General features: G+C 40.5%; 1 protein-coding gene across 1 annotated transcript in view; it reads left to right on the top strand.

Moving 5' to 3' along the window:
- DIAPH3 (diaphanous related formin 3) overlaps window positions 1-17,913 on the top strand; it is a 536,969-nt gene extending 519,056 nt beyond the window's left edge. The window contains exon 28 of the mRNA XM_057494450.1: window positions 14,483-17,913. Coding sequence (XP_057350433.1) covers window positions 14,483-14,745 — 263 coding nt within the window. The 3' untranslated portion in view covers window positions 14,746-17,913. The remainder of the gene's footprint in view (window positions 1-14,482) is intronic.
- Window positions 17,914-27,782: the final 9,869 nt, after the last annotated feature.

Here is a 27,782-nt window from a genome sequence, read left to right as displayed (position 1 = left end):
AGCTACTTCCTGCTGGAAGGGGGTGCAGATTCTGGGGTTAGCGAGGCCATTGCTGTAAAGTTGGGGAAGAGCGGGCATCCTGAGATGATTCGTGATATCATCTAGCTGGTTTCGTTATTCTTCGTGACAAGGCCTTGATAGCCCTGGAAGAGTAACTGGTTGACAGTATGGTTAGAAATTTTCAAAATTTGATTTTGAATGAATTTTTGGAATAGGTTAATAAAGCAGGGAAGGAAAAGGAGAAGAAGAATAGTAAAGGTAATAGGGGCTAGGAGGGGCAGGAGCCAATTGAAGGGGTAAGGGAACGGATTGTTAGGGGAGTTTTCTAGGAGTTTGGAGGCTTGTTCACGGAGGTGTTTTGCGCCATTCCAGACGAGACCGGATTTGTTGGTGTAGAAACAGCATTGTTCTTGGAGTAGGGCACACATGCCGCCTTATGCAGCTGTTAGGAGGTCCTGTTTGGGTTGTAGAGTAGATTACTGGAGGATTTGTAGTCTTTGGAGTTGAAGGTGTAAGTGGGCCCATTGGGATAGAGGAGAATCGTGAAGAATGCATTTTTGAGGTCAAGGATGGAGAAGTAAGTAGCAGAGTTGGGGATAGTGGATAATAAAGTATAGGGGTTAGGGACTACTGGATGGATTGGAATAACAGCCGCACTGATAACTCTTAAATCTTGAACTAACCTATAAGAGCCATTAGATTTTTTGATAGCCAGTATCAGGGTGTTGTAAGGAGAATCAGCTGGTCATAGTAGCCATTTGTATAAAACTTCCTGGATAACTGGCTGCAGGCCCAGTAAACTCTTGAGGGGCAGTGGGTACTGAGGTTGAGAGGGAAAAGAGGCAGGGTCTTTAAGTTTGACAATTACTAGGGGGCAGGTGGTGACAGAGGGGGTGAGGGTGTCCCAGACTACAGGGTTGACCAGATGGGGGGGCAGAGGAAAAGGAGAGGGAGGTGGGTTTGCAGCGGGTTGGAGGGCGAGTAAAAGTGGGATTGAAGACGAGTCGGGGTTGAGGCGCACTCTGGGAGTGAAAGTAATGGAAGCTCCAACCCTGCGTAATAGGTCTCTTCCTGTAAGGGGGATGGGACAGTGGGGAATCACCAACAAGGAGTGAGAGAGGGCAATGCCTCTAAGGATGCAGTGAAGCATGGGAGTTTGTAAAGGTTGGTAAGGTGTGCCCTCTACCCCGACTATAGAGGACTCTGAGAGGGAGGGAGGTCCCCAAAACTCCTTCAGGACTGAGTAGGTGTCCCCTGTGTCCAAAAAGACAGAGATGGCCCTACCTGCTACCACAATGGTTACCCTGGGCTCCTGTACAGTGATGGTGGTGGTCGGGTGGAAGAGTCCCAGGCCCCCTCAGTCATCAGTTGCCAGACCCAGAAGGTCCATGTGTGGAGTGTTAGAGCTGGATGGCCTGGCACCTCTTGGTGTGCGAGGACAGTCAACAGCCCACTGTCCCTCCTGATGGCACTTAGGGCATGGACTGGGGGGCTTCTGGGGACTTGGTCAGGCTCTGACCCAATGACCCGTTTGACCACATTTGAAGCAGGAACCAGGAAGGCCTCCTGTCTGCTTCCTAGGAGGTGAGGAAACCCGAGCACCAGTGGTTGGGGTATGTTGAAAGGCCTTAGCCAGCATTTGATATTTTTGTTTACGGGCCTTTTCCTCTCTTCCATTATACACTTTGAAGGCCACTGCCAGAAATTCTGCCTCAGGAGTTAAGGGTCCCTTCTCCAGATGTTTAAGTTTAGACTTAATGTTGGGGAAACTCTGGGTGAAGAAGTAGGTCATTAATAATTGCCTCCCATCTGGGGTCTCAGGGTCTAGGTTTGTGTATTGTAAAAGAGCTTTGGTGAGGTGGTCTAGGGGCATAGAGAGACTCTCATTTTTATCCTGAATAACCTCTTGGAGTTTTTCTTAGTTAATGGCTTTATTGGCTGACTTCCTGAGACCCGCCACAAGGCAGGTAATGAATTGATCTTGACTGGTGACTCCCTCTGCTGTATTATAGTCCCAATTAGGGTCTCAGTCAGGAACAGGCTCAGCACCAATTGGATGAGCTGGAGTAGTTTGGTGAACCTCTTCGGCATGAGTTCTAGCCTGATCCCAGACTCGCCTACACTCCTCGGGCAAAAGTGTGTTGGATAGGATCATGTGAATATCATGAAAGGTGAGATCATATGACTGAGTTAGGTACTGGGACTCTTTTATGTAAGTAGCTGGGTTGGAGGTGAAAGAGCCTAATCTTTTCTCAATTTGAGATAGGTCGGAGAGAGAGAAAGGGACATGGACCTGGACGATGTCCTCTGTACTGTGGTGGGACTAGGATCTGGGTTTGACAGCGAGTGACTGGAGGGCTTGGTGTGGGACTGGGTGAGGGAAGGGGAACTGGTTGTGGAGGAGGAGGTGCTGCGGCTCCTGCAACGGCACTAGGGGAGCTGGGAGGGTTGGGGTTTTGATCTTGCAGAGAAGGAGGTTGGGGTGGGAGAGGAACTGGTGGTTGAGGGGGAGCTGTAGGGGTCTGAGATCAGTAGGGAGGAGGTTCATCAGCAGGGTCCAAGTCAGAGGATGTGGTGGGAATTGGTGGATGGTGTGGTGAAGTTTTTTAGAGTGAGGAGAAGATGTTTAGGATTGCAAGGGAGACAGGGAACGGGCTTGGTTCGGAGATAGGAGAAAGCCTGGATAGATGGGATCTCTTTCCATTTGCTCTTGTGCTCACAGAAGTTGTATAAGTCGTGGAGAATTTTAGGATCTGAAGAGCCATTGGGAGGCCATTTAGACTGATTGACCAAGGAATATTGTGGCCAAATCTCATTACAGTAGCGAATAAGCTTAAAAGGTTTGAGGTCTGGAGTGAGGTGGAGGGGCTTTAGATTATTGAGTAAGCACCCCAGCGGTGAATCTGCAGGAACAGAGGGGCCAGATCCCATGGTGAGAATGAGACCGTTCACAAGTCACTGAGGCATCCCAGAGCGATTGAGAAGGTCGCAGAGAAGACCAGACACAGGGGGTCATACCACCTCTAACCAAGCAGTCGAGGTGAAAACGCTGAGGAGGCTTGGTACCTGGTACCAGGAGTTTACAAATAGATAAAGGGAGACCAGGCCTCAGTGGATGAGGATTCTCACCATGGGGAGGCAGAGAAGGGTCGACTATGGGGATCAACCGTGACTCTGAAAGTCATGGTTGGGGGTGCCCCTGTCCCAGAGAAGCCCTTGGGGGTGCTGGACACTCAACGGTCACTTCCCAGGTTCCAAAGGGACATTTAAGTCAACCATGAAGGGGAGACTTACCAAATTGAAGGCTGGTGCTGGCCGTGAAGATAAGCGACAGGGGAAATGGACGGTGAGCCCGTGGAGGAGGATCAGGCAGTGAGGGTTCCCAGAGCAGCTCAGATTCCCAGAGGAAGAGCAAAGTCAATGGGAGAACCTCATCCGAAGTCACACACCAATGACAGGGTATCTCGCCATGACCCTCCTTACCCAGGATGACTCAGGAGACATGGGCCCACGCTAGAGATTTTATTATCTGAAAGAGAAAGTGGTTGCCCCTAGAGAGAGAGCAGCAGCTCGTGGGTGAGGAAGTGTGTTTTTAAGGAGTAGGGGTAGGGTGTGTTCTGTATTGGTGATTAGATCTTAAGGGGTGGGTGACCTTCTGTTCCATAGTGATTGGATCTTAAAGGGTGGGTGTATTAGCATGCCGGAATTTGCCTTCACATATGTGTAGAGATGCTTCCCTTATTATATCTTATAGCTTTAATTATATGTACTAGAATTAACCCTAAAGAAAACATAATTTTTATTGAAAATAAGTAGATTGTGAATTGTCTTTTACATTAGCATCCTGTGGCTTGAGAAATTTATAAATAATTTTCATAATTTGTAGGATCATGCTTTCTCATAGTAAATATTTCAGTGTATAAGACATTTTTACTAATAGTTCTAAGTATCTTTACTTCCTCTGTAAAAGAAAGAAAAAAGTAGACAAACCTATGTTCAGTAACTAATGTTTCAGTATTTAATCTTACTTGAAAATGATCAAATAGTTAATGACCATCCATCATTTTATTTAACTTAGCAAAACCTTAAGGCTTCCGGTTACCAAAAAGGTTTGGAAAAATATTTTAAAAGTTCACCTAACAACATTTAAAATGGCTTACATTTTTTTAATTCACTTGTTCTCAGTAATTATATTTAGATTACCCACATAAACCTCATATGACATTCTACAAAGTCAGCCATCATCCTAAGTCATTTTTCTTACTTAAAAAATTTTAACAGGAATGTAGCTCCAGGCCAAAGGGAGTTTCAGCTCTGGGCAAGTTCACTCTGGATTTGTTGAGACTCAAAAATGACTGTGGATAAAATGAGAGTTCCTGTGGCCAGGATTCTCACCTGGCCCTGGTTGACTAGCTCACTCTGCACCTATGGGCAATAAATGGCTGTTGACTCTATAAAAAGAGCTCTGCCCAGTGCTCTGGGCATGACACGGTGGCAGGGCTGCAAGACTGCAGGAGAGCAGAGCAGAGGCTGAAGTGGTGGCAGCACTGAGGACAGAGGCCCAGAGAATGACTGTGCAGGATGACTGTGCAGAGAGGCCCAGAGGACAGCTGTGAGGACAGAGAGGCCCAGAGGCAGAGACCAGCTTGCTGCATGCAGACTCACTCTGAGTGAATGGGATTTTAGTGACTGACCTGCCACCTGGAAATAAAGTTGGGTATAACCCTTTCACCCCAAGAACGTTTTGCTGTCAATTTCTTTGGTCACACTGAATCCATAGCAAACTTGCCTGGGGCTGAAACCCATTGGCAAGACAATGACAATGGAACATTCTGGGGTAAAAGGGTTTATACCAAGCTTTCCTCTCACAGTGTCAGGTCAAGTGCTAGAGTCACATCTGCATCCACAGGCCTATCAGGCTCTCTGCCAATCACGGGGTGGAGCTCTTTATATAGCAACACAGGCAATAATAGCTTATTGCCAACAGGTGTATAAGCATTAGCCTGTCCAGTAAGCTAATTGCATCATCAAGTAGATCAGGGTCAGGTGAGGATCCTGGCCATAGGAATTTCCATTTTCCATACAAGGGAAAACATAACTTATTTGACTAATAAGCCCAAGCAGAATAAAGTTGTATATCTGCATTAGTAAAGTTAGATGTCTGCATTTCAATGCTGATAAATCAGAAGGCACACCCCTTTTAATTAATACAAGAAGCTTTCAAATCGGCTTTTATTTATCAAAGATTATCTCAGATCACATGAACTTAAAAAAGCACTTGGGTTAGTTTCTATTATATTTCTGAGAGTTTTAGGAACCCCTAATTCATAGAAGTGCTTAATTCTCTTCAAGCCAATTAGAGCTCTCTTACAAATAAATTTTAGTAATGCCATCCAGAGGTTAAAAAAAAACCACACATCTACAGCATATATACATAGACACACACAACATAGAGATGCAAACAGATTTATAAATTACATTTAAAGGTTTATCTATGAGTAAGGTAGTTATAAAAAAGTTTGGATCCAAATTATGTTTCTGGCAGATGGAATAAACTTAGGGTTACCTATTGAGATGGCTAAAACTTTTTGTGGTTTGTGGAAAAGACACTTAAGATTTTCCTTTCACCTAAGTTTTCAAGTAAACTCCCCATGACCACCACTTTTTTTTTTTTTTTATGATCAGAATTTCCTCCCTGAACTTGGTATTTTAAAGAGATGACCAAGGTAAGAATTCCTGGAGGGATCAAATAGAATGTTTATCTCAAAGGCACAAGGAAAGAACAATGCAAGTTCCTTTAAGAAGGACCTTTAAGGCCAAAATTTGTACAATACTTGCAAACCTTTCAAGATAAATAAGGAAGGTTTTGGGATTTATAAAAAGAATAAGTGGACTTTCAGTTGTTTTGGGAGCCACTTAATGGTTTTATAAAGATTTGTAAGATAAGGACAGTTCCTTTTAATTCCTCAAGGAATTGGATTGCAACTTAAATGAAATCATAGGCTGAGTGACCTGTAAATCCTTTTACAAGGGCTTTAGAAGGTGTTTCTTTCCTTCGGGTATGTAGTTTTACTTTAGCTTGAGGGAGACCTTAAAAAAATCCCTATCAGACTCTGATTATCAGCTTCTGACCACAAAGCTACTTCACTTGCTGATGTTGAAGAATTTGCATAGGAACTTTGAGGACACTTTTCCCCCCATGTCCCAGTTGATTACAAATGAAACATCAACCCTTGGGCCGCAGATTTAATGGCTGTGGTTCCTTAAGTGAAGGTTCCTATGACCAGGATTCTCACCTAGCCCTGGTCGGCTAGCTCATTACACACGTGTGGGAAATACGTTGCTATTGACTTTATATGAAGAGCTCTGCCCAGTGCTCTGGGCGACACGGTGGCACGGCTGCAGGAGAGCAGAGGCTGGAGTGGTGGCAGCTCTGAGGACAGAGACTGAGATGGATGTGAGGACAGAGAGGCCCAGAGGCAAAGACCAGCTTGCTGCATACAGACTCGCTCGAGTAGATGGGATTCTAGTGATTGACCTGCCACCATGGGAACTGTGGGAATAAAGTTGAGTATAAACCCTTTCACCCCAAGAACATTCCATTTGTTATTCCTTGGTCTCATTGAATCCATAGTGAACTTGTCCAGGGCTGAAACCGATTGGCAGGATAATGGTGGACTCCTATGAGGGTGTGACAAGGGAAGGGCCTAGATATTTTTTAGGTGCCTGGTCTTGGAGCTGTCATAGCTGTAAGGCCAACAGCTCAGTGGACTTTTGTCTGTGGTCTTGTTCCAAGGTCTTTTCAAAGTGCTCAGCTATGGTCAAGAGTTCAGTCAGACCAGTTGCCTCCCATCCCATTATCTGCCTTTTTATCAATCCACTAATCTCAGCAGATAATCTTAAATGGGGCAGTTAGAGCAGGTTGGGTGACCTCATTTATTGTATGGAACCTGGAATGCCATAGGAAGAGAGCTTCGGATGGGCTTTAAAGTCTGCCACAGATTCATCTTTCTTTTGTCTGCATGTTTGAATACAGGGAAAAATTCAGGCAGGGAAGACTCTAGCAATGGCTTTTAAAAGACCAGCAGCCATTTTGTAAGCTTTTTGTGGTCGGTAGGCGACTGTGGTGAAGGTCGATGATCTCAGGAGCACTACCCTGCTTCCTACCTCCATCTCTGGGCTTCACCATTTCCCATCAGTATGTGTACAAGCTGATAAAGATCTGGCAGCCTGGGACCATAGGCCCAGATAATGACTCTAAATTCTTCAGAAAACTTTTGGGGATCCTCCCTGGGTTTAGAAAATTTTTGACCTATGGCCCTTAGTTTGATCTTTGACCAAGGAATAAAAGATATCTTTTAAAATAAAACCACATGAAGTTGCAGGAGATCCTCCTCAGGTAACTGTTTAATACTTTCTTCAGAGTGAAAAGCAGTTCAGATAGAGAATTAGTAGAATATGAGTACTCAGGTAAAGCAGCACAGAAGGGAGCAGGAGGAGTCACATTGGTTTTACTGTCTTCTGTTTTAGAAAACACTTGTGTCTTTAATTTTTTCATTAGTTTTTCAACAAATTTTTTTAATGAAACAATATTGGGATCTTGAAGCCTTTTAGAAGCTTCTGCATACCAACTATAATAGTTATCCCAGTCTATGCAGAAACCCTTGCTTTTAAATGTACCTCTTAAATGAATGATCTTATTTAATTGGAGCATTCCTCATAATAATTATAATTATTATAATTCTAGGTTGCCTTTGATAAGATTTTGCCATTTTCATAGATATTTATAGATTCTGGAACCACATAGGAATACATAGGTGTGCTGGAAAGTGATGAACTCAACTCTTTGGAATTTAAGGATCCCATTTTACTATTATTTCTTTTCTTTTCTTTTCTTTTCTTTAGCTAAGACTCAGGGTCTCCAAGAGCCAAACTAATATCTAAAAAGGATGTGCCACTGGATTGAGGATTGTGTGGTGTATACTTTGTTACACAGAAATTTTCTTGAGGTTGGCAGGTGCCCTACAGTCCGTCTAACCTGTTCCATGACCCATTCACCCTAACATGGAAGTCTCTGGGTTAGGTGGTAAGCACTCTAACAACTTTTAAATGCTTAACCCAAGCCCACCAAATTTGAACCAGCTTCCAAGATTCCCTTAGCAATAGCCTTTATCTACACCCACAAGACAAACATGTGTACCTTAATATTCCAGCAGTAACCAAGAGATGCTATTGTGGCCAGCTCAAGAAAAGACCCTGTGCACACAACCACTGATTCCCACCATGGAACCCTGGATTGGAGAAAGAAATTAACCGGCAGATGTCAGCAAATGGGGACGGTGGACTGAGGTTTTCATATAAATGGGCGACCTAGAATTGCCACTAACAACTTCCATGTGGATCATGGGACAGAATCAAAGGCTGGTTTTTTCCACCAGTGAAACGAGGTTGGGGCCTGAACTGCCAGCAGCTCCCAGGAAAATGACTGGAAAGCCAATTAGATTGGGATCTCAATATCAAAAGACAGGAGCTCAGAACCAAGAGAAATTTACTCTCAGCCCTCAGAAGTGGCAAGAAAGAGAACTTAAAAAGTTCACAGATCCCACACCTGGGGAAGTCATCAGAAGTTCACTTCAGATCCCATCACTGCTACCAAATCTGTTAAAAAAATTCAACTGAGTAAATTTGAAGATCAAATTGACTTTATTCAACAAGTCATGAATCAGGCAGCATCCCATCTAGCAAATGGAAAAGAGCTCCAAGGAGCTGTGTAAAATGGAAGGATTTATAAGCAGAAAGTGGCAGGGGTCGGGGAAGGCAAGGAAAGAGTGTATCGTTCCAGACAAAATCACCTACCTTTGGGGGACAGAAAGGGTCTATCAGGTGGATCACCTCACTAGTGCTGATCAGGTGACTCCAGATTGGCTAAAGGTTACATTCTCAGGAGAGGCTGAAACTTACCTGTTAGGTATTATGTCTTCATTTCCTAAGGTGGAACTCAGCACAGGTGACTCCATTTGGGGCCTATTGTTTGTTTCTTTGACAAATGTGTAGTATCTCCTCTATTCAGAGATATCTTTTATTTATCATCCTCTGCTTTGTGTGTTTTGTTTGCATTGGGGGGGAGTAATTGTTTTATTGTTTTTGTTTTTATGTAATTGGTTTCAGTAAGAATTTCCTGGCATTCCTAAAAGATTTGGACTGTATACAAAATGTACTTTTTTTTCATTTTATCATTTTTATACATTTTCAATACAAAAGGTAAAATGAACAGCAAAATGAAACCAAGGGAAAACAATTATTTATAGCATCAGTAAATCAACAGTAAGGAAAACCACAGGGATATGGGCTGCTGGCGGCCAGCACTAACTTCAGTTATTGCATAGATTAAAAACATATATTTGTCACACACTTTACTATCATGTAGACCCAGTAGTGCTTTAAAAATTATATTTATGGGTCACTTTTTTTCTCTCTCTGAAGTAAAGCCATTGCTGGGGTGAAACAAACAGCTACTTAGTAGGTCACAGTTATAGTTAAGAGCAAAGGGTAAAGAATTGTAAGGAAAGACCAGATTTCAAGAAGAAATTGACTGAATAGGTGCAGTCAATTTAGGACACCAGCGTTCTGTACTCTTCCTCCTGTCAAAACTGCCACAGGTTCACCATTGACCACAAAAGGCAGGAGCTCAATTTTATATTTCATCTGAGAGTTGGCACTTCTAAGAAGCCAGTGCCCGTTACAACCACAGTGTGATTGGGGGATCAATACTGACTTAAAGCGAATAATGCCTCTTCCTAAACCATAACTGATATTTCCTGCAGCAGAGAAGGTTTTCCCCGAGGGCTGTCAGCCAGGGCCTTTGCAACCCTGCCTTCTTAGCTCAAGAAGCATAACCACTGTTGCTGAAATATGTCTTCCTTTGGATACTAAGTTGCATAGATTTATATTTACTTTTTCTCAGCAACTTTCTTATTTTCCTGTGTCTTTTGTGTTACCCAGGAAACAATGGAAATGTTAGCTCCGGATGGTGGGGGTTTATTTAGAGGTTTTCTTCTTTTAGCTTTCTTTGTCATCCAAATCTATAGTCTACCAAAGGTCATGTGGGATCTAACCCTAGATGTAGGTTAAGGCTTTTATTCTTATTTTTAAGTTCAGTGGGTTCTCTGTATTTAGGAGCCATTCGATTTTTCAATAATTTCCAGCTCTTCATTTAAGGTTCAGAAAAAAAGCTGTGGTGGGACTCCAAAATCAATTCTTATAGTGAGAATCATATAAGGAATTAAATTGAAATAAGTGAGTTTTCCTATCTTAAAGGGAAACAGTATGCTCTGTTTCCACAGAGACATAAACACAAGATATGTGGACTATTTCCTTAAAGGGGGAAAAAAAGTTTTAGATTAAATTCATAAAATAATAGCACAAGCTTATTGTCTCTGTTTGAAGAGGCAATCATTCACTTTGCCTTAATATTAGTTTCCATTTAAAAATGTGTATTAGTAAGGATTTGAGTTGACAGCAATAGAAATTACTTATTTTTCTTGATACTCCAGCCTTATCTTTCACTGAAAGAGTCCACGTGTCCAAGTATGTCATCTTGTGATTTGGAACTAATTTCATATGAAAAGGATATGAGTTTACCAGCTTCAAATTACAATTTATTTCATGCCTCTGAGAACGTGTACAGAGTTCTTTCCAACTTACAGAGTTGTGGCCTCCCTTGATGTTTCAGGCGAACCATTTAGAAACTAAATGCATGTTTTTGTGTGGAATTTGGGTCTACAGTTCAGCCCACATGTAGCCACCAATAGCAGACTTTTAAGATAATAGTAATGGCAAAAGACAACCAGGCCTTGAGCCAACATTATGATAAAATTTCTATATAAAAGTGAACTTCCTGTTTAGGAGCTCCCTCTACCTGTAGACATTTTATCTAATGTAAGTGGAACAGGAAACACCTCCAACCCAACTTCATTTATCAGCTTTACAATTTAAGATGTGACTCCCTCAGTTCCACAGTTCAGGCCTCCCATGGCTTGGGGACAAAGCAAAAAGAAAGCAGCTGAGGACCCAGATAGGGGCTGTTGGGATGTGGAAGAGATAGAGGTGAGGTCTGAACTATTATCTAGGAATTCCTAGCAGAGCTATAAGCTCTTTCTCTAAGTCTTTATGCACTTTTTAAAAAAATTCCTTCAGTGGTCTCAGGAATGGCCTCTTTCCTTTTTATATCATCATGTCTGTTCCTTCTCATGAAAAAATTCTCCACCTAGAACCAGAGAAGAGTTAAATGCCAGTTTGATTTTACTTTGGTCATTTTGTCCCTAAACTATGCCCACAGCTATTTGGAGTTTTCTCAAAAAGGATAGAAATATTCTTGCCTGCGTGGGCCCGCCCATTGTCATCCACGTAAACCTCCAAAGACGTTCAAAGAGCAAACAGTGAAAGAAAAACCCAGGCTTTGCTGGGCATTTCATCTTTGGATCTGGTATAGGTTGAGTAAAGAACTAAAATATCCAACTGGACATACAATCTGTGTTGTCAGCAACACACAGTTTATTAAGGACCTTGGCAGGAGCTGTTTCAGAAGAATAAAGGGTCAAAAGCATGATTGGAGTGGGTTCAAGAGAAAAATGGGAAGAGAGGAATTGAGACAGCAAGAATGGACGATTCTTTTGACATGGTTTGCTATAAAGGCAGTCAACAGTTGAGGTGGTAAATGGAGCAGGGTGGGGAGTCAAACAGATTTCTTTTTTCTCTAAAGATTGGGGTTATTACAGCATAACTTCTATGCAGAGGGGACTGATCACATGAAGAAGGGAACCTTAACAACACAGTAGAGAGAGGCTAATGGGAGCTGGCCCTGATTGCTTGTACAAATAAGGTAAGTGAGAGTGAAGGAGAACATGCTGGACCTTTAATAAGAGAGAAGGGATAAAACAGTTGTCTAGGAAAAGACAAGTGTGAATGGACTAGGGAAACGCAGTGGGTTAAGGTCATAGTGGAAGTTCACAGTCATGAATTCAAGGGAGACCTGGAAAGGAAAGGAGTACACTGTGACCTTGACCGCCATGTGCTCAGGTAGTTTAGGTAGGTACACTGTCTGCCTTACCAAGGTGGGCGAATTAAATGCGTCAGATGGCATTTTGAAGTATAAGGATATGGTTATTATGAAACTTAGCACTTTTCCTTGGCAAAATGCTTTTCAAATTTCTTTAAGTCAGCCTTGGTGTCTCTACAGACAGCATTTGGCTTCTGCCACTGATTTACTCAGTAACTAGTCTAAGCAGATGACTTAACCTCTTTTGCTTTTACTTCTCAATCTATAAAACAAGGGTAGTGATGTTTAAAGTGCAACAAATGCTTTATACATAAAGGTGCTATATAAATGCAAGCTATTAATAAAATGGTATTTTAGTGTGGTCCCCAGAAAGTCAGAAAGGTCTGAGCGTCTGGACAAGCCCCCGTGGCAGATGCCTCCCTTAGAAAGCTTTGTAAGGGGGAGGGAAAGCAAGTGTCTGAAAGAGCAGTCACCCATCCTATTTCCCTTACTCTCACAACTACTCTGTGTGGTTGTTTATTAAAACCTGAGATTCAGAGAAGTCAAGTAACCTGACAAAGCCAAGTGGGGAAGCTTGAGTTTCAACAAGAATTTACTTTAAAATCCCATGTTCTTTTTCACTTGGCCACATGTGGAATTAGGCTTGATAGCCAGAGAAGGTACAGAATACGTTATGTATATTATAGACTCATTAGTTCAGCCAATTTAATCTCATCTCCACCATCAAAAATGTAACTCGGTTGCCCAGGAGCATCATAGCCACTGGTTTTCTGGGGACATCAGCACAACGGAGTCGTTGACAGGAAAAGACAGGAACATCTGGGGAAGGGAGCAGTAGGCAGACTAAAAATCTGCACTTAGGTACAAATGCAGTTTTCAAACACTCTTTGGGGCAGAAGGGTGGATATTGAAACTTAATTTGTGTGGTCATGGGAACTGCAGGAATACCATATGCACGGTGCTCTGCATGATAATCATAATATGTATATTATAAACTACACAGTATAAACAGCTCTAAGAGAAAATTACTGCTCTGTTAGAGTTTTATTCTTGCGCAACAGTTGCCCACCTGATAGAAAAGGTGATAAGAAAAGTGTATATATTTTCTTCCAACAGCTAAAAGGTGATCATACTTCTAAAAATGTGTTGAGATTGTCCACAAAAGTGTGTAAAATACTCATCCATCGCTGGAAGCCCCTGGTCGGGAAATGGCAGTGCAGTAAATATCTTCAGCAGCCACCTTTTAATGTACAGGCTGTTTTCGGTGGGAATTTTCAGCACTCACATAAAACACACTGTCATGAGTGACTGCTTGTGCTCCAGAGTCATTACTATTGGGATAATGGAACATCTCTCAGTGAATAACCAAAAAACTTTAAATGTCATGTCAAGTTTGTTGAAGCCTTTTTCAAGCCCTGTTCAAGGTTACATGAATATTTTGAGGGTGTCAATTTTTTTAAAGTTTGAGATATCTGAGAGACATCGCTCATAAAGTTGTGCAATGTGAAAGTCAGTTAATTAAAAGAAAATCTAGTGGTCTTTGGGGAAGTCAGTCAGCCACAGCCATTTGGTCATTAGCTATTGTAACTCTCCTCACAGCCTTGATAGGTGAGGATCACTGCCACTTACCAATAAAAGAACATATATGTATATATGTATACATTACCTGTATATTATACATGTGACATGTGTACATGTTTAACAAATCATGACATGATTTGCTAGAAAGTTTTAACAATTTGCTTGCCAAATTCAGTATTTCATTTAAGGGAAATCATTGTTTGAATTCCTATCAGAAACTTTCTTCCTTGGTTTTGTTCTAAAAGGAAATTAGCCTCATTGTTCAAACTAATAGTTATCTTGGATCAAAGAGTATGGAAATAACTTCTTTACCCAATGCATATTTATTGAGCACCTAACTTTGCTCCACAGCCATTCAGGCACTGATAGTACAGCCATATTTAAAACAAGGTCCCCAATGTCTTGGAGCTAACATTCCAATAAAAAGACAGACAACGAAGAAGTAAACAAGCATATGATGTATCCGGGGTTCTGAGTTCTATGAAGGGTATGGAGCTACAGTGATGAAAGAATGCATGCTAGTTTAGATGAATGGTAGAGAAGGCCTCTCTATCTATATAGCATTTGAGCAAACACTGGAATGAAATAAAGGATACCAAATCTTGATAATAATTGAGTGATGAGCATTTCAGGCATTAAGGAGGAAGAAATAAGCATCAGTGCTAATGAAATGATTGTCTGTTTATATTTTGGCATATTCCTAACTTCTGTGTGTTTAAGTCTACCTTTCTCTGTTGAATACTCTAAGAGGACTGGTTTATTGAGAATAATTAAATTTATGATTCATAATATGCACAGTCCTTATCACAGTGATGTTTTATGTTTCTTTCTTTCATACTACAGAGAATCAGAAAGTGCAGCTGACAGAAGGGTCACGTTTGCACCACAGTATCAATTGCAACTCAACAAGGACTCCAGTCGCCAAGGAACTTAATTATAATCTAGACACTCATACAACTACAGAGAGGATCAAGGCAGTTGAGAAGAAGGAAGTCTGTAAAGGAGAGAGCAACAGAAAAAAGGAAATGGAACTTCTCCGCTCTGTTTCTAAAAACGAATCCATTCCTGAAGTTGAAGCCCTGCTGGCAAGATTACGATCTTTATAAATTAAACTGGTAAAAAATGATTACGCCAAATATAAAGCCATGCTTTAAGCTCTACCACTTGAAAAATAATTGCTTTTTACATAAGCAACTTTATGTAGTTTTAAATTATGATATGTATTAGAAAAACAAAGCTAAATACATGACTGCAATGCTTTTTCTATGCACTTAAGGTTTTGGCTTAATTCAAGACTGTAATGGGCTTTAATGCTTTTTTTTGTTACCTGGTATTAGTGTGTTCTATATTTGGTGGTTGGATTATACACATTGCTTTAGAGAACAGGTAGGTAGCCATGTGTTCTTAAGAAAATACCATCTTTCTAAGTCACAATATATAATTTTTACTTTACTATTTCAACATTAGTGAACATCAAATCATCAACCTCATGTCTTGCTACACAGCCATGTATATCCATGTATGTTATTAGATAGGGTCCAGGTTTCTCCTTAAATGGGATCTACATGCTATCAACATAGCCTTGAAAGCATAAAACTGAATCTAACTAAGCTGTGAGGAAATGATTAGTAAGCTCATTATCATCATTTTTGAATTCATGTTCATTAGACCCTTTAGGAAACTATAAGGCAATTGAGCCCTGTTCCAAAAATTATGTAATAAGAATGTGTGCACTCTCCTTGCAAAATGCACGTGCTTCTGTATAAAGTAGATGTAAAGATGTAACTTTGTTACGGTGCTGCTGCATTTCTTAACTGAGAACACATTCCTCTGGTGACTGTGACTCGGGCTAGAATTGCCATTTTGAAACTTACCATGTAACAGATTTTTTTAAAATTAATTTTATGAACAAACTTGAAACTGCAGTTTCTTTGATCTGACAATCAAAAACTTTAACGAAGATCTGAAGTGTTCAGAGAAAGTTTTCATTTGCAAATATTGCAGTTTTACCTCATTTGGGGCATCAAATGGACTCTTAATTTTTATCAAAGAAAATAAACTTGTGATTTGCACTAAATGAAAAAAAATCGTTTTCATAGTTACCATATTTTGTGGTAAGCTGGAAACACACTGTGCTGTGCAGTCTACCTAAGCATCTATTTTGCTTTATTACTGGCAATAAGTAAGTGACTGCTCTTTTACCTTCAGTTAAAAAGCAGTTATGTGGCACCAGTCTGGTGAGGTCCACTGCTTTTTATTTCCTTGTTTAAGTTGCCACCTCCTTTCAGCTCCAAGTTAATAAAGTTAATTAATTAGAACTATGAACCAGGCCCTCTTTATAGACATTGGGGAACAGAGTGTTATCCATAGCCAATGTGGGAATAAATTGCTCTTGTACATATCACTGAAATGTGCATTTGGCCTGCTAGTTGCAATTTCCATTTTCCTGAAAACAGATCTTAAAAATCAAGAAAGCTGAGGGATATTTAAGCAGGCAAGAACTCTAACAGCAAGCGAAGAATTTAAATGGAAGAATTCTACGTGTTCTTAACATGATTTTACAAGGACTTTGGCTTTCAGAAACAAAACTGAAATTCAGCCAGATAGTTTGGACATACTAGGTAGGAGGTGCGCACTCTGGAAACAGGATCGGGGAGATGCCACAGGGGAGTAGCAACCTGGCAAGTGAAGGGAACTGAAGATGACACAGACCCCCAGGGGCAGAGAAAGACAGGCAACTACTGAAACTGAGCCATTAGCTCCCAGAGCATCTGCCTGCAGGAGCTGAAGGACAGTCTTCTACCAGGAGGCCCCAGGAACCAGCGGCTGGCCTCCTGCAGGTCAGGGGCCTGCCCTTCCCCTCCCTCCCTTCCCTTACTGACAGGCACCTGCTCTAAGCAGGGCTGAACAGAGGAAAACACAAAACAATGAGTTGACAGAGGAAAGAGCCAACCGAAAAGCAGATCGTTTTCTGTCACAGGTGTTTCCATGATACATCCTCTCCCTTCAACAGTGGACAGGGGCTGTAATTCCACTTTACAATTCCCAATAGTCCTGTAACCAACTGTAGATGAAAACTAGAGCAATGACTTTTAAGTTGAGGGCAAACACCAAGGAACAATTTCACGTTTCTTTGCAAACAGTTTTTTCATTCAAATTAATGAATAGAAGGCCAACTCGAAACCGTCTGACACAGCTCAGTGCCCTTCATGAGGATGTTCCATCTAGGCTAGTGACAAACCCCAAATAGAACCTCCTCCCCTTTCTCTCACATCAGTGTAGAGAATTTGGCAAGAACATACCGACAACTAAGTGATCACTGAATTGTCCAAAAGCAAAGAGTTGCTGCTAACAAGTAATTTAAAAATAAGGGAAGCAATCTAATTATACAGGAGCCCTCCTTTATCCATCGGGATACATTCCAAGACCCCCAGTGGATGCCTGAAGCGGCAGATGGTACTGAACCCTATAGATGTTTTTCCTATACATACATATCTATGATAAAGTTTGATTGATGAGTTAGGCACAGTAAGAGATTAACAACAATAATAAAAAGAACAAGTATAACAATAATTTATTATAATAAAAGTAACATGAATGTGGTCTGTCTCAAAACATGTTATTATGCTGTACTCACCCTTCTTGTGATGGTGTAAGATGATAACATGCTGACGTGATATAACAAAGTGAGGTGAGTGACATATAGTTAGGCTGCTATGAACCTTCTGATCATATTTCAGAGCAAGGATTGTATGCTTCTTGACTGTGGTTTACCACAAATAACTGAAACCACAGAAAGTAAAACTTTAGATGAAGGGGACTATTGTATATACATGTACATACTTTATTAACATGAATATTTAAATAATACATCAAAACACCTATGATTATGAGGAAGTGGACATTTCAATAACTCATATCAAAATTTTCTAGCAAATCTAAAAAAATGCAGTTATTTATACAAAGTTGTTCCAAAGCTTTGTTGTCATACTATTCATTCAAAAACAAGAGTTATAAATGACTTTGAAATGTTAGTTTAGCCACAAATTATTTCCTGTATTCTTATTTTAAAATATAATCCAGTGTATAGCTGAGTTTACTAGCTAGAAACTGAATTGTTAAGTCTACAACACATATCTCTGCTGTATTTCATTCCTATTAAACTCTCTTTCATGGTCAAGCACAAGGGAAAGGGGGCACATTTGATGTGATTACTTCTGTGGCAATCTTTTTGTACAGACTGGGTAACTTTTGGAAAGAAATAGGGCTCATTATATAAACTGCTAATTTGAAAATCAAAGTGGCATTCATATTCTTTTATTTATATCATGAAGAAATTTCAGATCCAGGAATTGAAACTGGCAGTGACCCAGTACTCAGTTTTGTCTGGTGCATTGTTAAAAGGTAGCTGTTACCTGCCCTTGCCAGGCATGAGTGTTCTTAAAATATATCCTAGGGCCAAATTGTTAAACCATTTTGTTCTAATAGCTACTGTTTAGCAAAACACATGGAGTTGCCAAAGAACCATAGAGACTGGATGGCATTTCAAAATTGAATCCAAATCTTCCCATAAAATGAAAATAAGGGAACATTAAACCATAAAATTCATTATTGCTAAACATCCCTTTGTTTTTTAAGATGGGCATAAGAAAGACATGGGTTCAAAATGGTGGAGTAGAAAGAACCTGAGTCCACCTCCTCACACCTACACACAGAGCAGCTCATCTTAAGGAAAGACTGAGGCCTGAGTGAACACTTGCACAATGAAAGAACACAAAAAATAGCAGGAGGGATAGTAACAGGGAGCCCCACCCTCAATGCAGACCTGCAGTTTAGGAAAGGATGTCACTCAGGAATCAGAACACTTATTTGCCTGCCTTGGGGCACAAGAAAAAGCCATGGTTTAAAAGGCAACCACACTATAAGTGAAGGATTTTCAGAACTAAAGCACCCTCTAAATGATAGCAAACTATTAGAACTCTCTGTGGAACCAGAGGTATTGGTGAGGACCATTGTTTATGTTTACTTTGCACATTGGTAGTACAGACAAGCACAGTCAGGGCACACACAGCAGTTACAGATTTAACCAAGTTGGTTTCCTGGGCTGCACCTGTGACCAAATACCTTCCCCACAAAGGTCCAATTGCCCCATAATGGCCCCCACCCAGGAGAGCTCTGGACTGCGCCCCTCTACCCCTGGCCACAAGTGTGGCACCAGCTGGCAGACCCACAGACCATACCTCTCTCTGCTCTTGCCTGTCCTGTTAGAGCATCCCTGACTGGTATGCACCTGTAACACCTTCAGGCCATTCCCCCCCCCACCTTGGTCACCCTACAAGCATGTGCCTAACCCATTGTCTCACGCTGGAGTCCCCCAAGACCATGCCCCACTGACACTGGCTGCTCTGCCAAAATAGCCCCAGTTGGCACCCATTAAGGAGACTCTGGACTTTACCCTAGAAACCCAAGCACTGGGACACCCCAGCCCACACCCACCTGGCCTCCAGCCAGCCAGCCAAAACCACAGGTACATGGAGTCTACCTTAGGGATGTTCCTACATTAGAACACACCTTCAAGACTAGGAGAGATAGTCCTTTCACCAAATCTATAGAAATATACACAGAAAGTTAAACAAAATAAGACAGAAATATGCTTGAAACAACAACAAGATGAAACCAGAAAAAGAACTAAATGAAACAGTATCTGCCAAATAAAGAGTTCAGATAATGGTTATTGGACTTGTGGCAATCTTGGAGAAGATTGTATTGTAGAGTTTTTTTCCTTGGTTGGACTTGGGAGAAGAATGGATGAACTCAAGACTTCAACTAAGAGATATAAAATATAAAAGAGAAACAATCAGATGAAGAATGCAATAAATGAAATGAAAAATACACTAGAGAGAATCAACACTAGATTAGAGGAGGCAGAAGAACAGATTGGTGATTTGGAAAACAGAGTAATGGAAAGCACTAAAGGTGAACAGCAGAAAGAAAAAAATAGAAGGGGGTAGGTGACGGCACTCTGAATCAACATCAAACATCCTAATATTTGCATTATAGAAGTACCAGAAGGAGAAGAGAGGAATAGAAAATTACTTGAAGAAATAATAGCTGAAAATGTCCCTAACCTGCGGGAGGGAACAGACATCTAGGTCTAGACATCACAGAGAATCCCAAACAAGAACTGAAGGAGATCTACACCAAGACCCATAATATGATCAAAGATCAAAGACAAAGAGACTCAAAAAAAGCAACAAGTTAACTACAAGGCAAACCCCATAAGGCTATCAGCTGATTTTTCAGCAGAAACTTGACAAGATAGAGGGAGTAACATGATATATTAAAAAGGATATGCTGAAAGGAAAAAACCTACAACCAAGAATGCACTACCCAGCAAGGCTATCATTGAATACTGAAGGAGAGAAAAAGATTTCCAGATAAACATGAGTTAAAGGGAGTTCATCACCACTAAACCAGACATAAAAAATGTTAAGGGGAGTTCTTTAAGAGGGAAGGAAAAGGCCATAACTGGAAGTAAGAAAATTATGAAAAGAAAAATTTTCACTGATTAAAGCAAACACGTAGTAAAGGTAGTACAGTCACTTAAGAGCTACTATGATGGTTAAAGACAAGAGTACTAAAATCAATTACTTTCAAAAATAGTTAAGAGAATCACTAAATTAAAAGGTGTGAAAGAAGACATCATAAAGATAAACAAGAAGAACAGGGAATTAGTTTAAAAATGTAGCGCTATTAGAATGCACTCAAACTTAAGTGACCATCAACAGACTGCTACATATGTAAGCTGTCACATATAAACCCCATAGTAACCACAAAGCAAAATCTATAATGGATACACACAAAAAAAGAGAAGGGAATCCAGCCATGACACTAAAGAAAGTCATCACGCATGAGAGAAGACACAGAAGAAAGGATTAAAGAATAACCAAAAAATTTTTTAACAAAGTGGCAATAAGTACATACATATTCAATAATTATTTTAAATGTAAATGGCCTAAATGCTCATCTTAATGTCATCTCAGTAGATGCTGAAGAATTTGATAAAATTTATCCAAAACTCTCAACTAACTGGGTATAGAAGGCACACACCTCAACATAATGAAGACTATGTATGACAAGCCTAAAACTAACATACTCAACAGCAAAATGCTAAAAGTTTTTGAGAAGCCAAGTTGGCGTCATGAGTAGGGCAGTGGAAATCTCCTCCCAAAACCATATATATATTTTTAAAATACAACAAATACAACTATTCCTAAAAGAGAGACCAGTGGATACAGTACAATAGCCAGGCTACATATACATCTGCAAGAACTCAGCATCTCATGAAGGGGGTAAGATACAAGCCACAACCTGGAGGGACCTGAGCACTCCCCCCACCCCAGCCCAGTGGCAGGAGGAAAAGAGTCAGAGCAGGGAGGGAGTGAAAGCCTGGGACTGCTAAACAACCAGCTCTACTAATCCACACTGGCAGTGCAGACACGCACTGCATGGTGTGCTGGATATTAGAGAAATGGAAAAGCAAAATCTGCAAGTGGGTCCCCGCAACTGGCTCCCGTGGGACAAAAGAAAAGCGAGTGCTTTTTGAAAGTCTTAAAGGGACAGGGGCCTAACAGCTGGACAGAAGCGTCCCAGCACACTAAGCCCAGTAGGCTCGGAATCCTGAGGAATGTCAGGTGCCCCAGCCCACCGGGTGGCAATGCAGCCCTTAAGCCCCTCACAGCGAAAAGCAGCCTGCCAGTTGTTCCCCTGGCCAGCGCAGCCCCCAACACAGTGGCCCAGAAGTCAAAAAGCGGCCGCGCATGCCTGTGGAAGGCAGCGACCATGCATGCCTCTTGGCAGCAGCGAAGCAGCCCAGGAGTGGCCACACCCCCAGAAGCTACCCAGAATCTCCTCCCGGTGAGCAGTTGCCTGGGCCAGACCCAAAGGGCGCTGCCAGCGTGCAGCTCCCTGGCGCAGGCAGAAGAAACCACAGCAAGGCACAAAGGGGTGCCGCTCTCACAGGAGAGCACACCCGGCACGCTTGTCACTCCCCGCAGGTCTCTCAGCTACCCGATGGTGACCACACCCACAGAGGCTACTCCAGGAGTGCTGGTTACCAACACAGGCAGTGGAGAAGGGCAAGGTGAACAGCACATAGGAAAGGACTTTGTACTCCCAGCTGATGCACATGCTACCTGCCTACAGCTACCTCTATTGCCACGAAAAGGAAGAAGAATTTGGTCCAGTCCTGAATACCCAGACAACCCCTAGAGAGGGCCTGGGGAGATAGATTTAACCAATTTACGTGAAAAAGAATTCAAAATAAAGGTCATAACCATGCTGATGGACCTGCAGAGAAATATGCAAGACTTAAAAGAGCAAGTAGGGAGGGAGAATACAGAAATAAAACAATCTCTGGAAGGACTTAAGAGCAGACTGGATGAGGTGTAAGAGGCCGTTAATGGAATAGAAATCAGAGAACAGGAATATAGAGAAGCTGATGCAGAGGGAGATAAAAGGATCTCCAGGAATGAAAGAATATTAAGAGAACTGTGTGACCAATCCAAATGGAACAATATTCACATTATAGGAGTTCCAGAAGAAGAAGAGAGAGAAAAATGGATAGAAAGTGTCTTTGAAGAAATAATTGCTGAAAACTTCCCCAAACTGGGGGAGGAAATAGTCTCTCAGACCATGGAAGCCCACAGAACTCCCAACACAAGGGACCCAAGGAGGACAACAACAAGACATATAATAATTAAAATGGCAAAGATCAAAGACAAGGTCGGAGAATTAAAGGCAGCCAGAGAGAGAAAAAAGGTCAACTACAAAGGAAAACCCATCAGGCTATCAGCAGACTTCTCAACAGAAACCTTACAGGCCAGAAGAGAATGGCATGATATACTTAATGCAATGAAACAGAATGGCCTTGAACCAAGAATACTATATCCAGCATGATTATCATTGAAATATGGAGGAGGGATTAAACAATTCCCAGACAAAGAAAAGCTGGAATTTGCCTCCCACAAACCACCTCTACGGGGTATTTTAAAGGAACTGCTCAAGATGGAAGCACTCCTAAGGTGAAATAGATGTCACCACAGAAAAAATCACACCAAAGAAAGCAGGCCAATCAAATACTAACTAAAGGCAAAAAATAAAATCAACTACTCACAAAAGCAGTCAAAGGAAACACAAAAGAGTACAGAATAAAACACCCAACATATAAAGAATGGAGGAGGAGGAATAAGAAGGGAGAGAAATAAAGAGTCATCAGACTATGTTTATAAAAGCTTAATAAAAGAGTTAAGTTATACATCTAGATAGTAAAGAAGCTACCCTTGAACCTTTCGTAACCACAAATCTAAAGCCTGCAATGGCAATAAGTACATATCTTTCAATAATCACCCTAAATGAAAATGGACTGAATGCACCAATCAAAAGACACAGTAACAGAATGGATAAAAAAGCAGGACCCATCTAAGTGCTGCTTACAAGACATGCACCTCAAACCCAAAGACATACACAGACTAAAAGTCAAAGGATGGAAAAGATATTTCATGCAAACAATAGGGAGAAAAAAGCAGGTGTTGCAGTACTTCTATCAGACAAAATAGACTTCAAAGCAAAGAAAGTAACAAGTGATAAAGAAGGACATTACATAATGGCAAAGGGGTCAGTCCAACAAGAGGAAATAACCATTATAAATATATATGTACCCAATACAGGAGCACCAACATATGTGAAACAAATACTAACAGAATTAAAGCAGGGAATAGAATGCAACGCATTCATTTTAGGAAACTTTAATACACCACTCACTCCCAAAGACAGATCCACCAGACAGAAAATAAGTAAGGACACAGAGGCACTGAAAAACACACTAGAATAGATGGACTTAACAGACATCTACAGAACTCTACATGCAAAAGTAACAGGATACACATTCTTCTCAAGTGCACATGGAACATTCTCCAGAATAGACCATATACTAGGCCACAAGAAGAGCCTCAGTAAATTCAAAAAGATTGAAATTCTACCAACCAACTTCTCAGACCACAAAGGTATAAAACTAGAAATAAATTGTACAAAGAAACAAAAAGACTCACAAACACATGGAGGCTTAACAACACTCTCCTAAATAATCAATGGATTAATGACCAAATTAAAACATAGATCAAGCAATATATGGAGACAAATGACAACATCAGTATAAAGCCACGACTTCTGTGGAATGCAGCGAAGGCAGTTCTAAGAGGAAAGTATATAGCAACCCAGGCCAATTTAAAGAAGGAAGGGCAATCCTAAATGAATTGTCTAAAGTCACAATGACTGAAACTGGAAAAAAGAAGACCAAATGAGGCCCAAAGTCAGCAGAAGGAGGGACATAATAAAGATCAGAGAAGAAATAAATAAAATAGAGAAGAATAAAACAATAGAAAAAATCAATGAAACCAAGAGCTGGTTCTTTGAAAAAATAAACAAAATAGATAAGCCCCTAGCTAGACTTATTAAGAGAAAAGCAGAATCTGCACACATCAACAGAATGGACCCCACAGAAATACAAAAAAATTTTTGGAGAATACTATGAAAATATATATGCTAACAAGCTAGAAAACCTAGAAGAAATGGACAACTTCCTAGAAAAATACAACCTACCAAGACTGACCAATGAAGAAACAGAAAATCTAAACAGACCAATTACCAGCAAAGAAATTGAACGAGTAATCAATAAACTACCCAAGAACAAAATCCCTGGGCCAGATGGATTCACCGCTGAATTTTGTCAGACATATAGAGAAGACATAATACCCATTCTCCAAAAAGTTTTCCAAAAAATAGAAAAGGAGGGAATACTTCCAAACTAATTTTATGAAGCCAGTAAGCATCACTCTAATACCAAAACCATGCAAAGATACCACAATAAAAAGAGAATTACAGACCAATATCTGTGATGAACCTAGATGCAGAAATACTCAGCAAAATATTAGCAGACTGAATTCAGAAATACATCAAGAGGATCATATACCATGATCAAGTGGGATTCATCTCAGTGATGCAAGGATGGTACAACATTCGAAAATCCATCAACATCATCCACCACAATAACAAAACAAAAGACAAAAACCACATAATCATCTCCATAGATGCTGAAAAAGCATTCGACAAAATTCAACATCCATTCATGATAAAAACTCTCAACAAAATGGGTATAGAGGGCAAGTACCTCAACATAATACAGGCTATATATGAAAACCCCACAGCCAACACCCAACTTAACAGCAAGAAGCTGAAAGCTTTTCTTTTAAGTTTGGGAACAAACAAGGATGCCAATTCTCTCCACTTCAATTCAACATAGTACTGGAGGTCCTAGCCACGGCAATCAGACAACACAAAGAAATATAAGGCATCCAGATTGGTAAAGAAGAAGTCAAACTGTCACTATTTGCAGATAACATGATATTATACATAAGAAACCCTAAAGAATCTACTCCAAAACTACTAGAACTAATATCGGAATACATCAAAGTTGACGGATACAAAATTAATACACAGAAATCTGTGGCTTTCCTATACACTAACGATGAACTAACAGAAAGAGAAATCAGGAAAACAATTCCATCAAAAAGAATAAAATACTTAGGAATAAACCTAACCAAGGAAGTGAAAGACCTATACCCTGAAAACTATAAGACACTCTTAAGAGAAATTAAAGAGGACACTAACAAATGGAAACTCATCCCATGCTCTTGACTAGGAAGAATTAATGTCAAAATGGCCATCCTGCCTAAAGCAATCTACAGATTCAATGCAATGCCTATCAAAATACCAACACATTCTTCAATGAACTGGAACTAATAGTTCTAAAATTCATATGGAACCATAAAAGACCCAAAATAGCCAAAGCAATCCTGAGAAGAAAGAATAAAGCACAGGGAATCTTGCTTCACAACTTCAAGCTCTACTACAGAGCCATGGTAATCATGACAATTTGGCACTGACACAAGAACAGATCCATAGACCAGTGGAACAGAATAGAGAGTCCAGATATTAAACCAAACATATACAGTCAATTAATATATGATAAAGGAGCCATGGACATACAATGGGGAAATGACAGCCTCTTCAATAGCTGGTGTTGGCAAAACTGGACAGCTACATGTAAGAGAATGAAACTGGATCATTGTCTAACCCCATACATAAAAGTAAATTCGAAATGCATCAAAGACCTGCATGTAAGCCATCAAACCATAAAACTCTTGGAAAAAAACATAGGCAATAATCTCTTGGACATAAATATGAGTGACTTCTTCATGAATGTATCTTCCTGGGCAAGGGAAACAAAAGCAAAAATGAACAACTGGGACTACATAAAACTGAAAAGCTTCTGTACAGTAAAGGACACCACCAATAGAACAAAAAGGCATCCTACAGTATGGGAGAATATATTCATAAATGACAGATCTGATAAAGGGCTGACATCCAAAACATTTAAAGAGCTCATGCACCTCAACAAACAAAAAGCAAATAATCCAATCAGAAAAAGTTCAGAGGAACTGAACAGTCATTTCTCCAAAGAAGAAATTCAGATGGCCAACAGACACATGAAAAGGTGCTCCACATCACTAGTCATCAGTGAAATGCAAATTAAAACCACAATGAGATATCACCTCACACCAGTAAGGATCGGCACTGTCCAAAAGACAGACAACAACAAACGTTGAGGATGTGGAGAAAGGGGAACCATCCTACACTGCTGGTGTGAATGTAAATTAGTTCAACCCTTGTGGAAAGCAGTATCGAGATTCCTCAAAAAACTCAAAATAGAAATACCATTTGACCGAGGAATTCCACTCCTAGGAATTTACTCTAAGAATGGAGCAGCAGAGTTTGAAAAAGACATATGCACCCCTATGTTCATCATAACACTATTTACAATAGCCAAGAAATGGAAGCAGTCTAAGCATCCATCAGTAGATGAATGGATAAAGAAGATGTGGTACATATACACCATGGAATATTATTCAGCCATAAGGAGAAAACAAATCTTACCATTTCCAACAACATGAATGGAACTAGAGGGTATTATGCTCAGTGAAATAAGCCAGGCAGAGAAAGACAAGTATCAAATGATTTCACTCATCTGTGGAGTGTAAGAACAAAGAAAAACTGAAGGAACAAAACAGCAGCAGACTCACAGAACCCAAGAATGGACTAACAGTTACCAAAGGGAAAGGGACTGGGGAGGATGGGTGGGAAGGGAGGGATAAGGGGGAGATAAAGGAGGCATTACAATTAGCATGCATTATGTGGGGGTGGGGGGCATGGGGACGGCTGTACAGCATGGAGAAGACAGGTAGTGATTCTACAGCATCTTACTATGCTGATGAACAGTGACTGTAATGGGTATGTGGGGAGAACTTGGTGATGGGGGGAGTCTAGTAAACATAATGTTCTTCATATAATTGTAGATTAATTATACCAAAAGAGAAAAGAAAAAAAGCTAACAGCTTCTCCTCCAAGATCAGGAACAAAACAAGGATGTCTGCTCTCACCACTTTTATTCAACACAGTACTGGAAGTCCTAGCCATAACAATCAGGCAAGGAAAAGAAATAAAAGGCCTTAAAAATTCGTATGAAAGAAGTAGAATTGTCACCATTTGCAGATGACATGATGCTATGTATAAAAGACACTAAAGACTAAACCAAAAAACTATTACAACTAATAAATGCAATAAAGTCATGTGATACAAAATCAATATACAGAAAACATGTTTCTATGTACAAGTAATGAACTAATGGAAAGAGAAAGTAAAAAATCAATCTCATATACAATTGTTCCAAAAAGAACAAAATACCTATGAATAATTCTAAAGAGGTGAAAGACCTCTACTCTGAAAACTGTAAGACATTGATCAAAGAAATTGAAGACAACACAAATAAATGGAAAGCTATTCCATGTTCATGGATAGGAAGCATCAATATTGTTAAAGTGGCCATATTGCCCAAAGCAACCTATAGATTCAATGTAATCCCTATCAAAATATTAATGGTATTTTTCACTTAACTATAGAGCAAATAATCCCAAAGTTTATATGGAACAACAAAATACCCCCACAAAGCCCAAGAAATCTTGAGAAG

The sequence above is a fragment of the Manis pentadactyla genome, chromosome 17, assembly GCF_030020395.1.
Source record: "Manis pentadactyla isolate mManPen7 chromosome 17, mManPen7.hap1, whole genome shotgun sequence".
Lineage (NCBI taxonomy): Eukaryota > Metazoa > Chordata > Mammalia > Pholidota > Manidae > Manis > Manis pentadactyla.
This window is presented reverse-complemented; position numbering and strand designations above follow the sequence as displayed.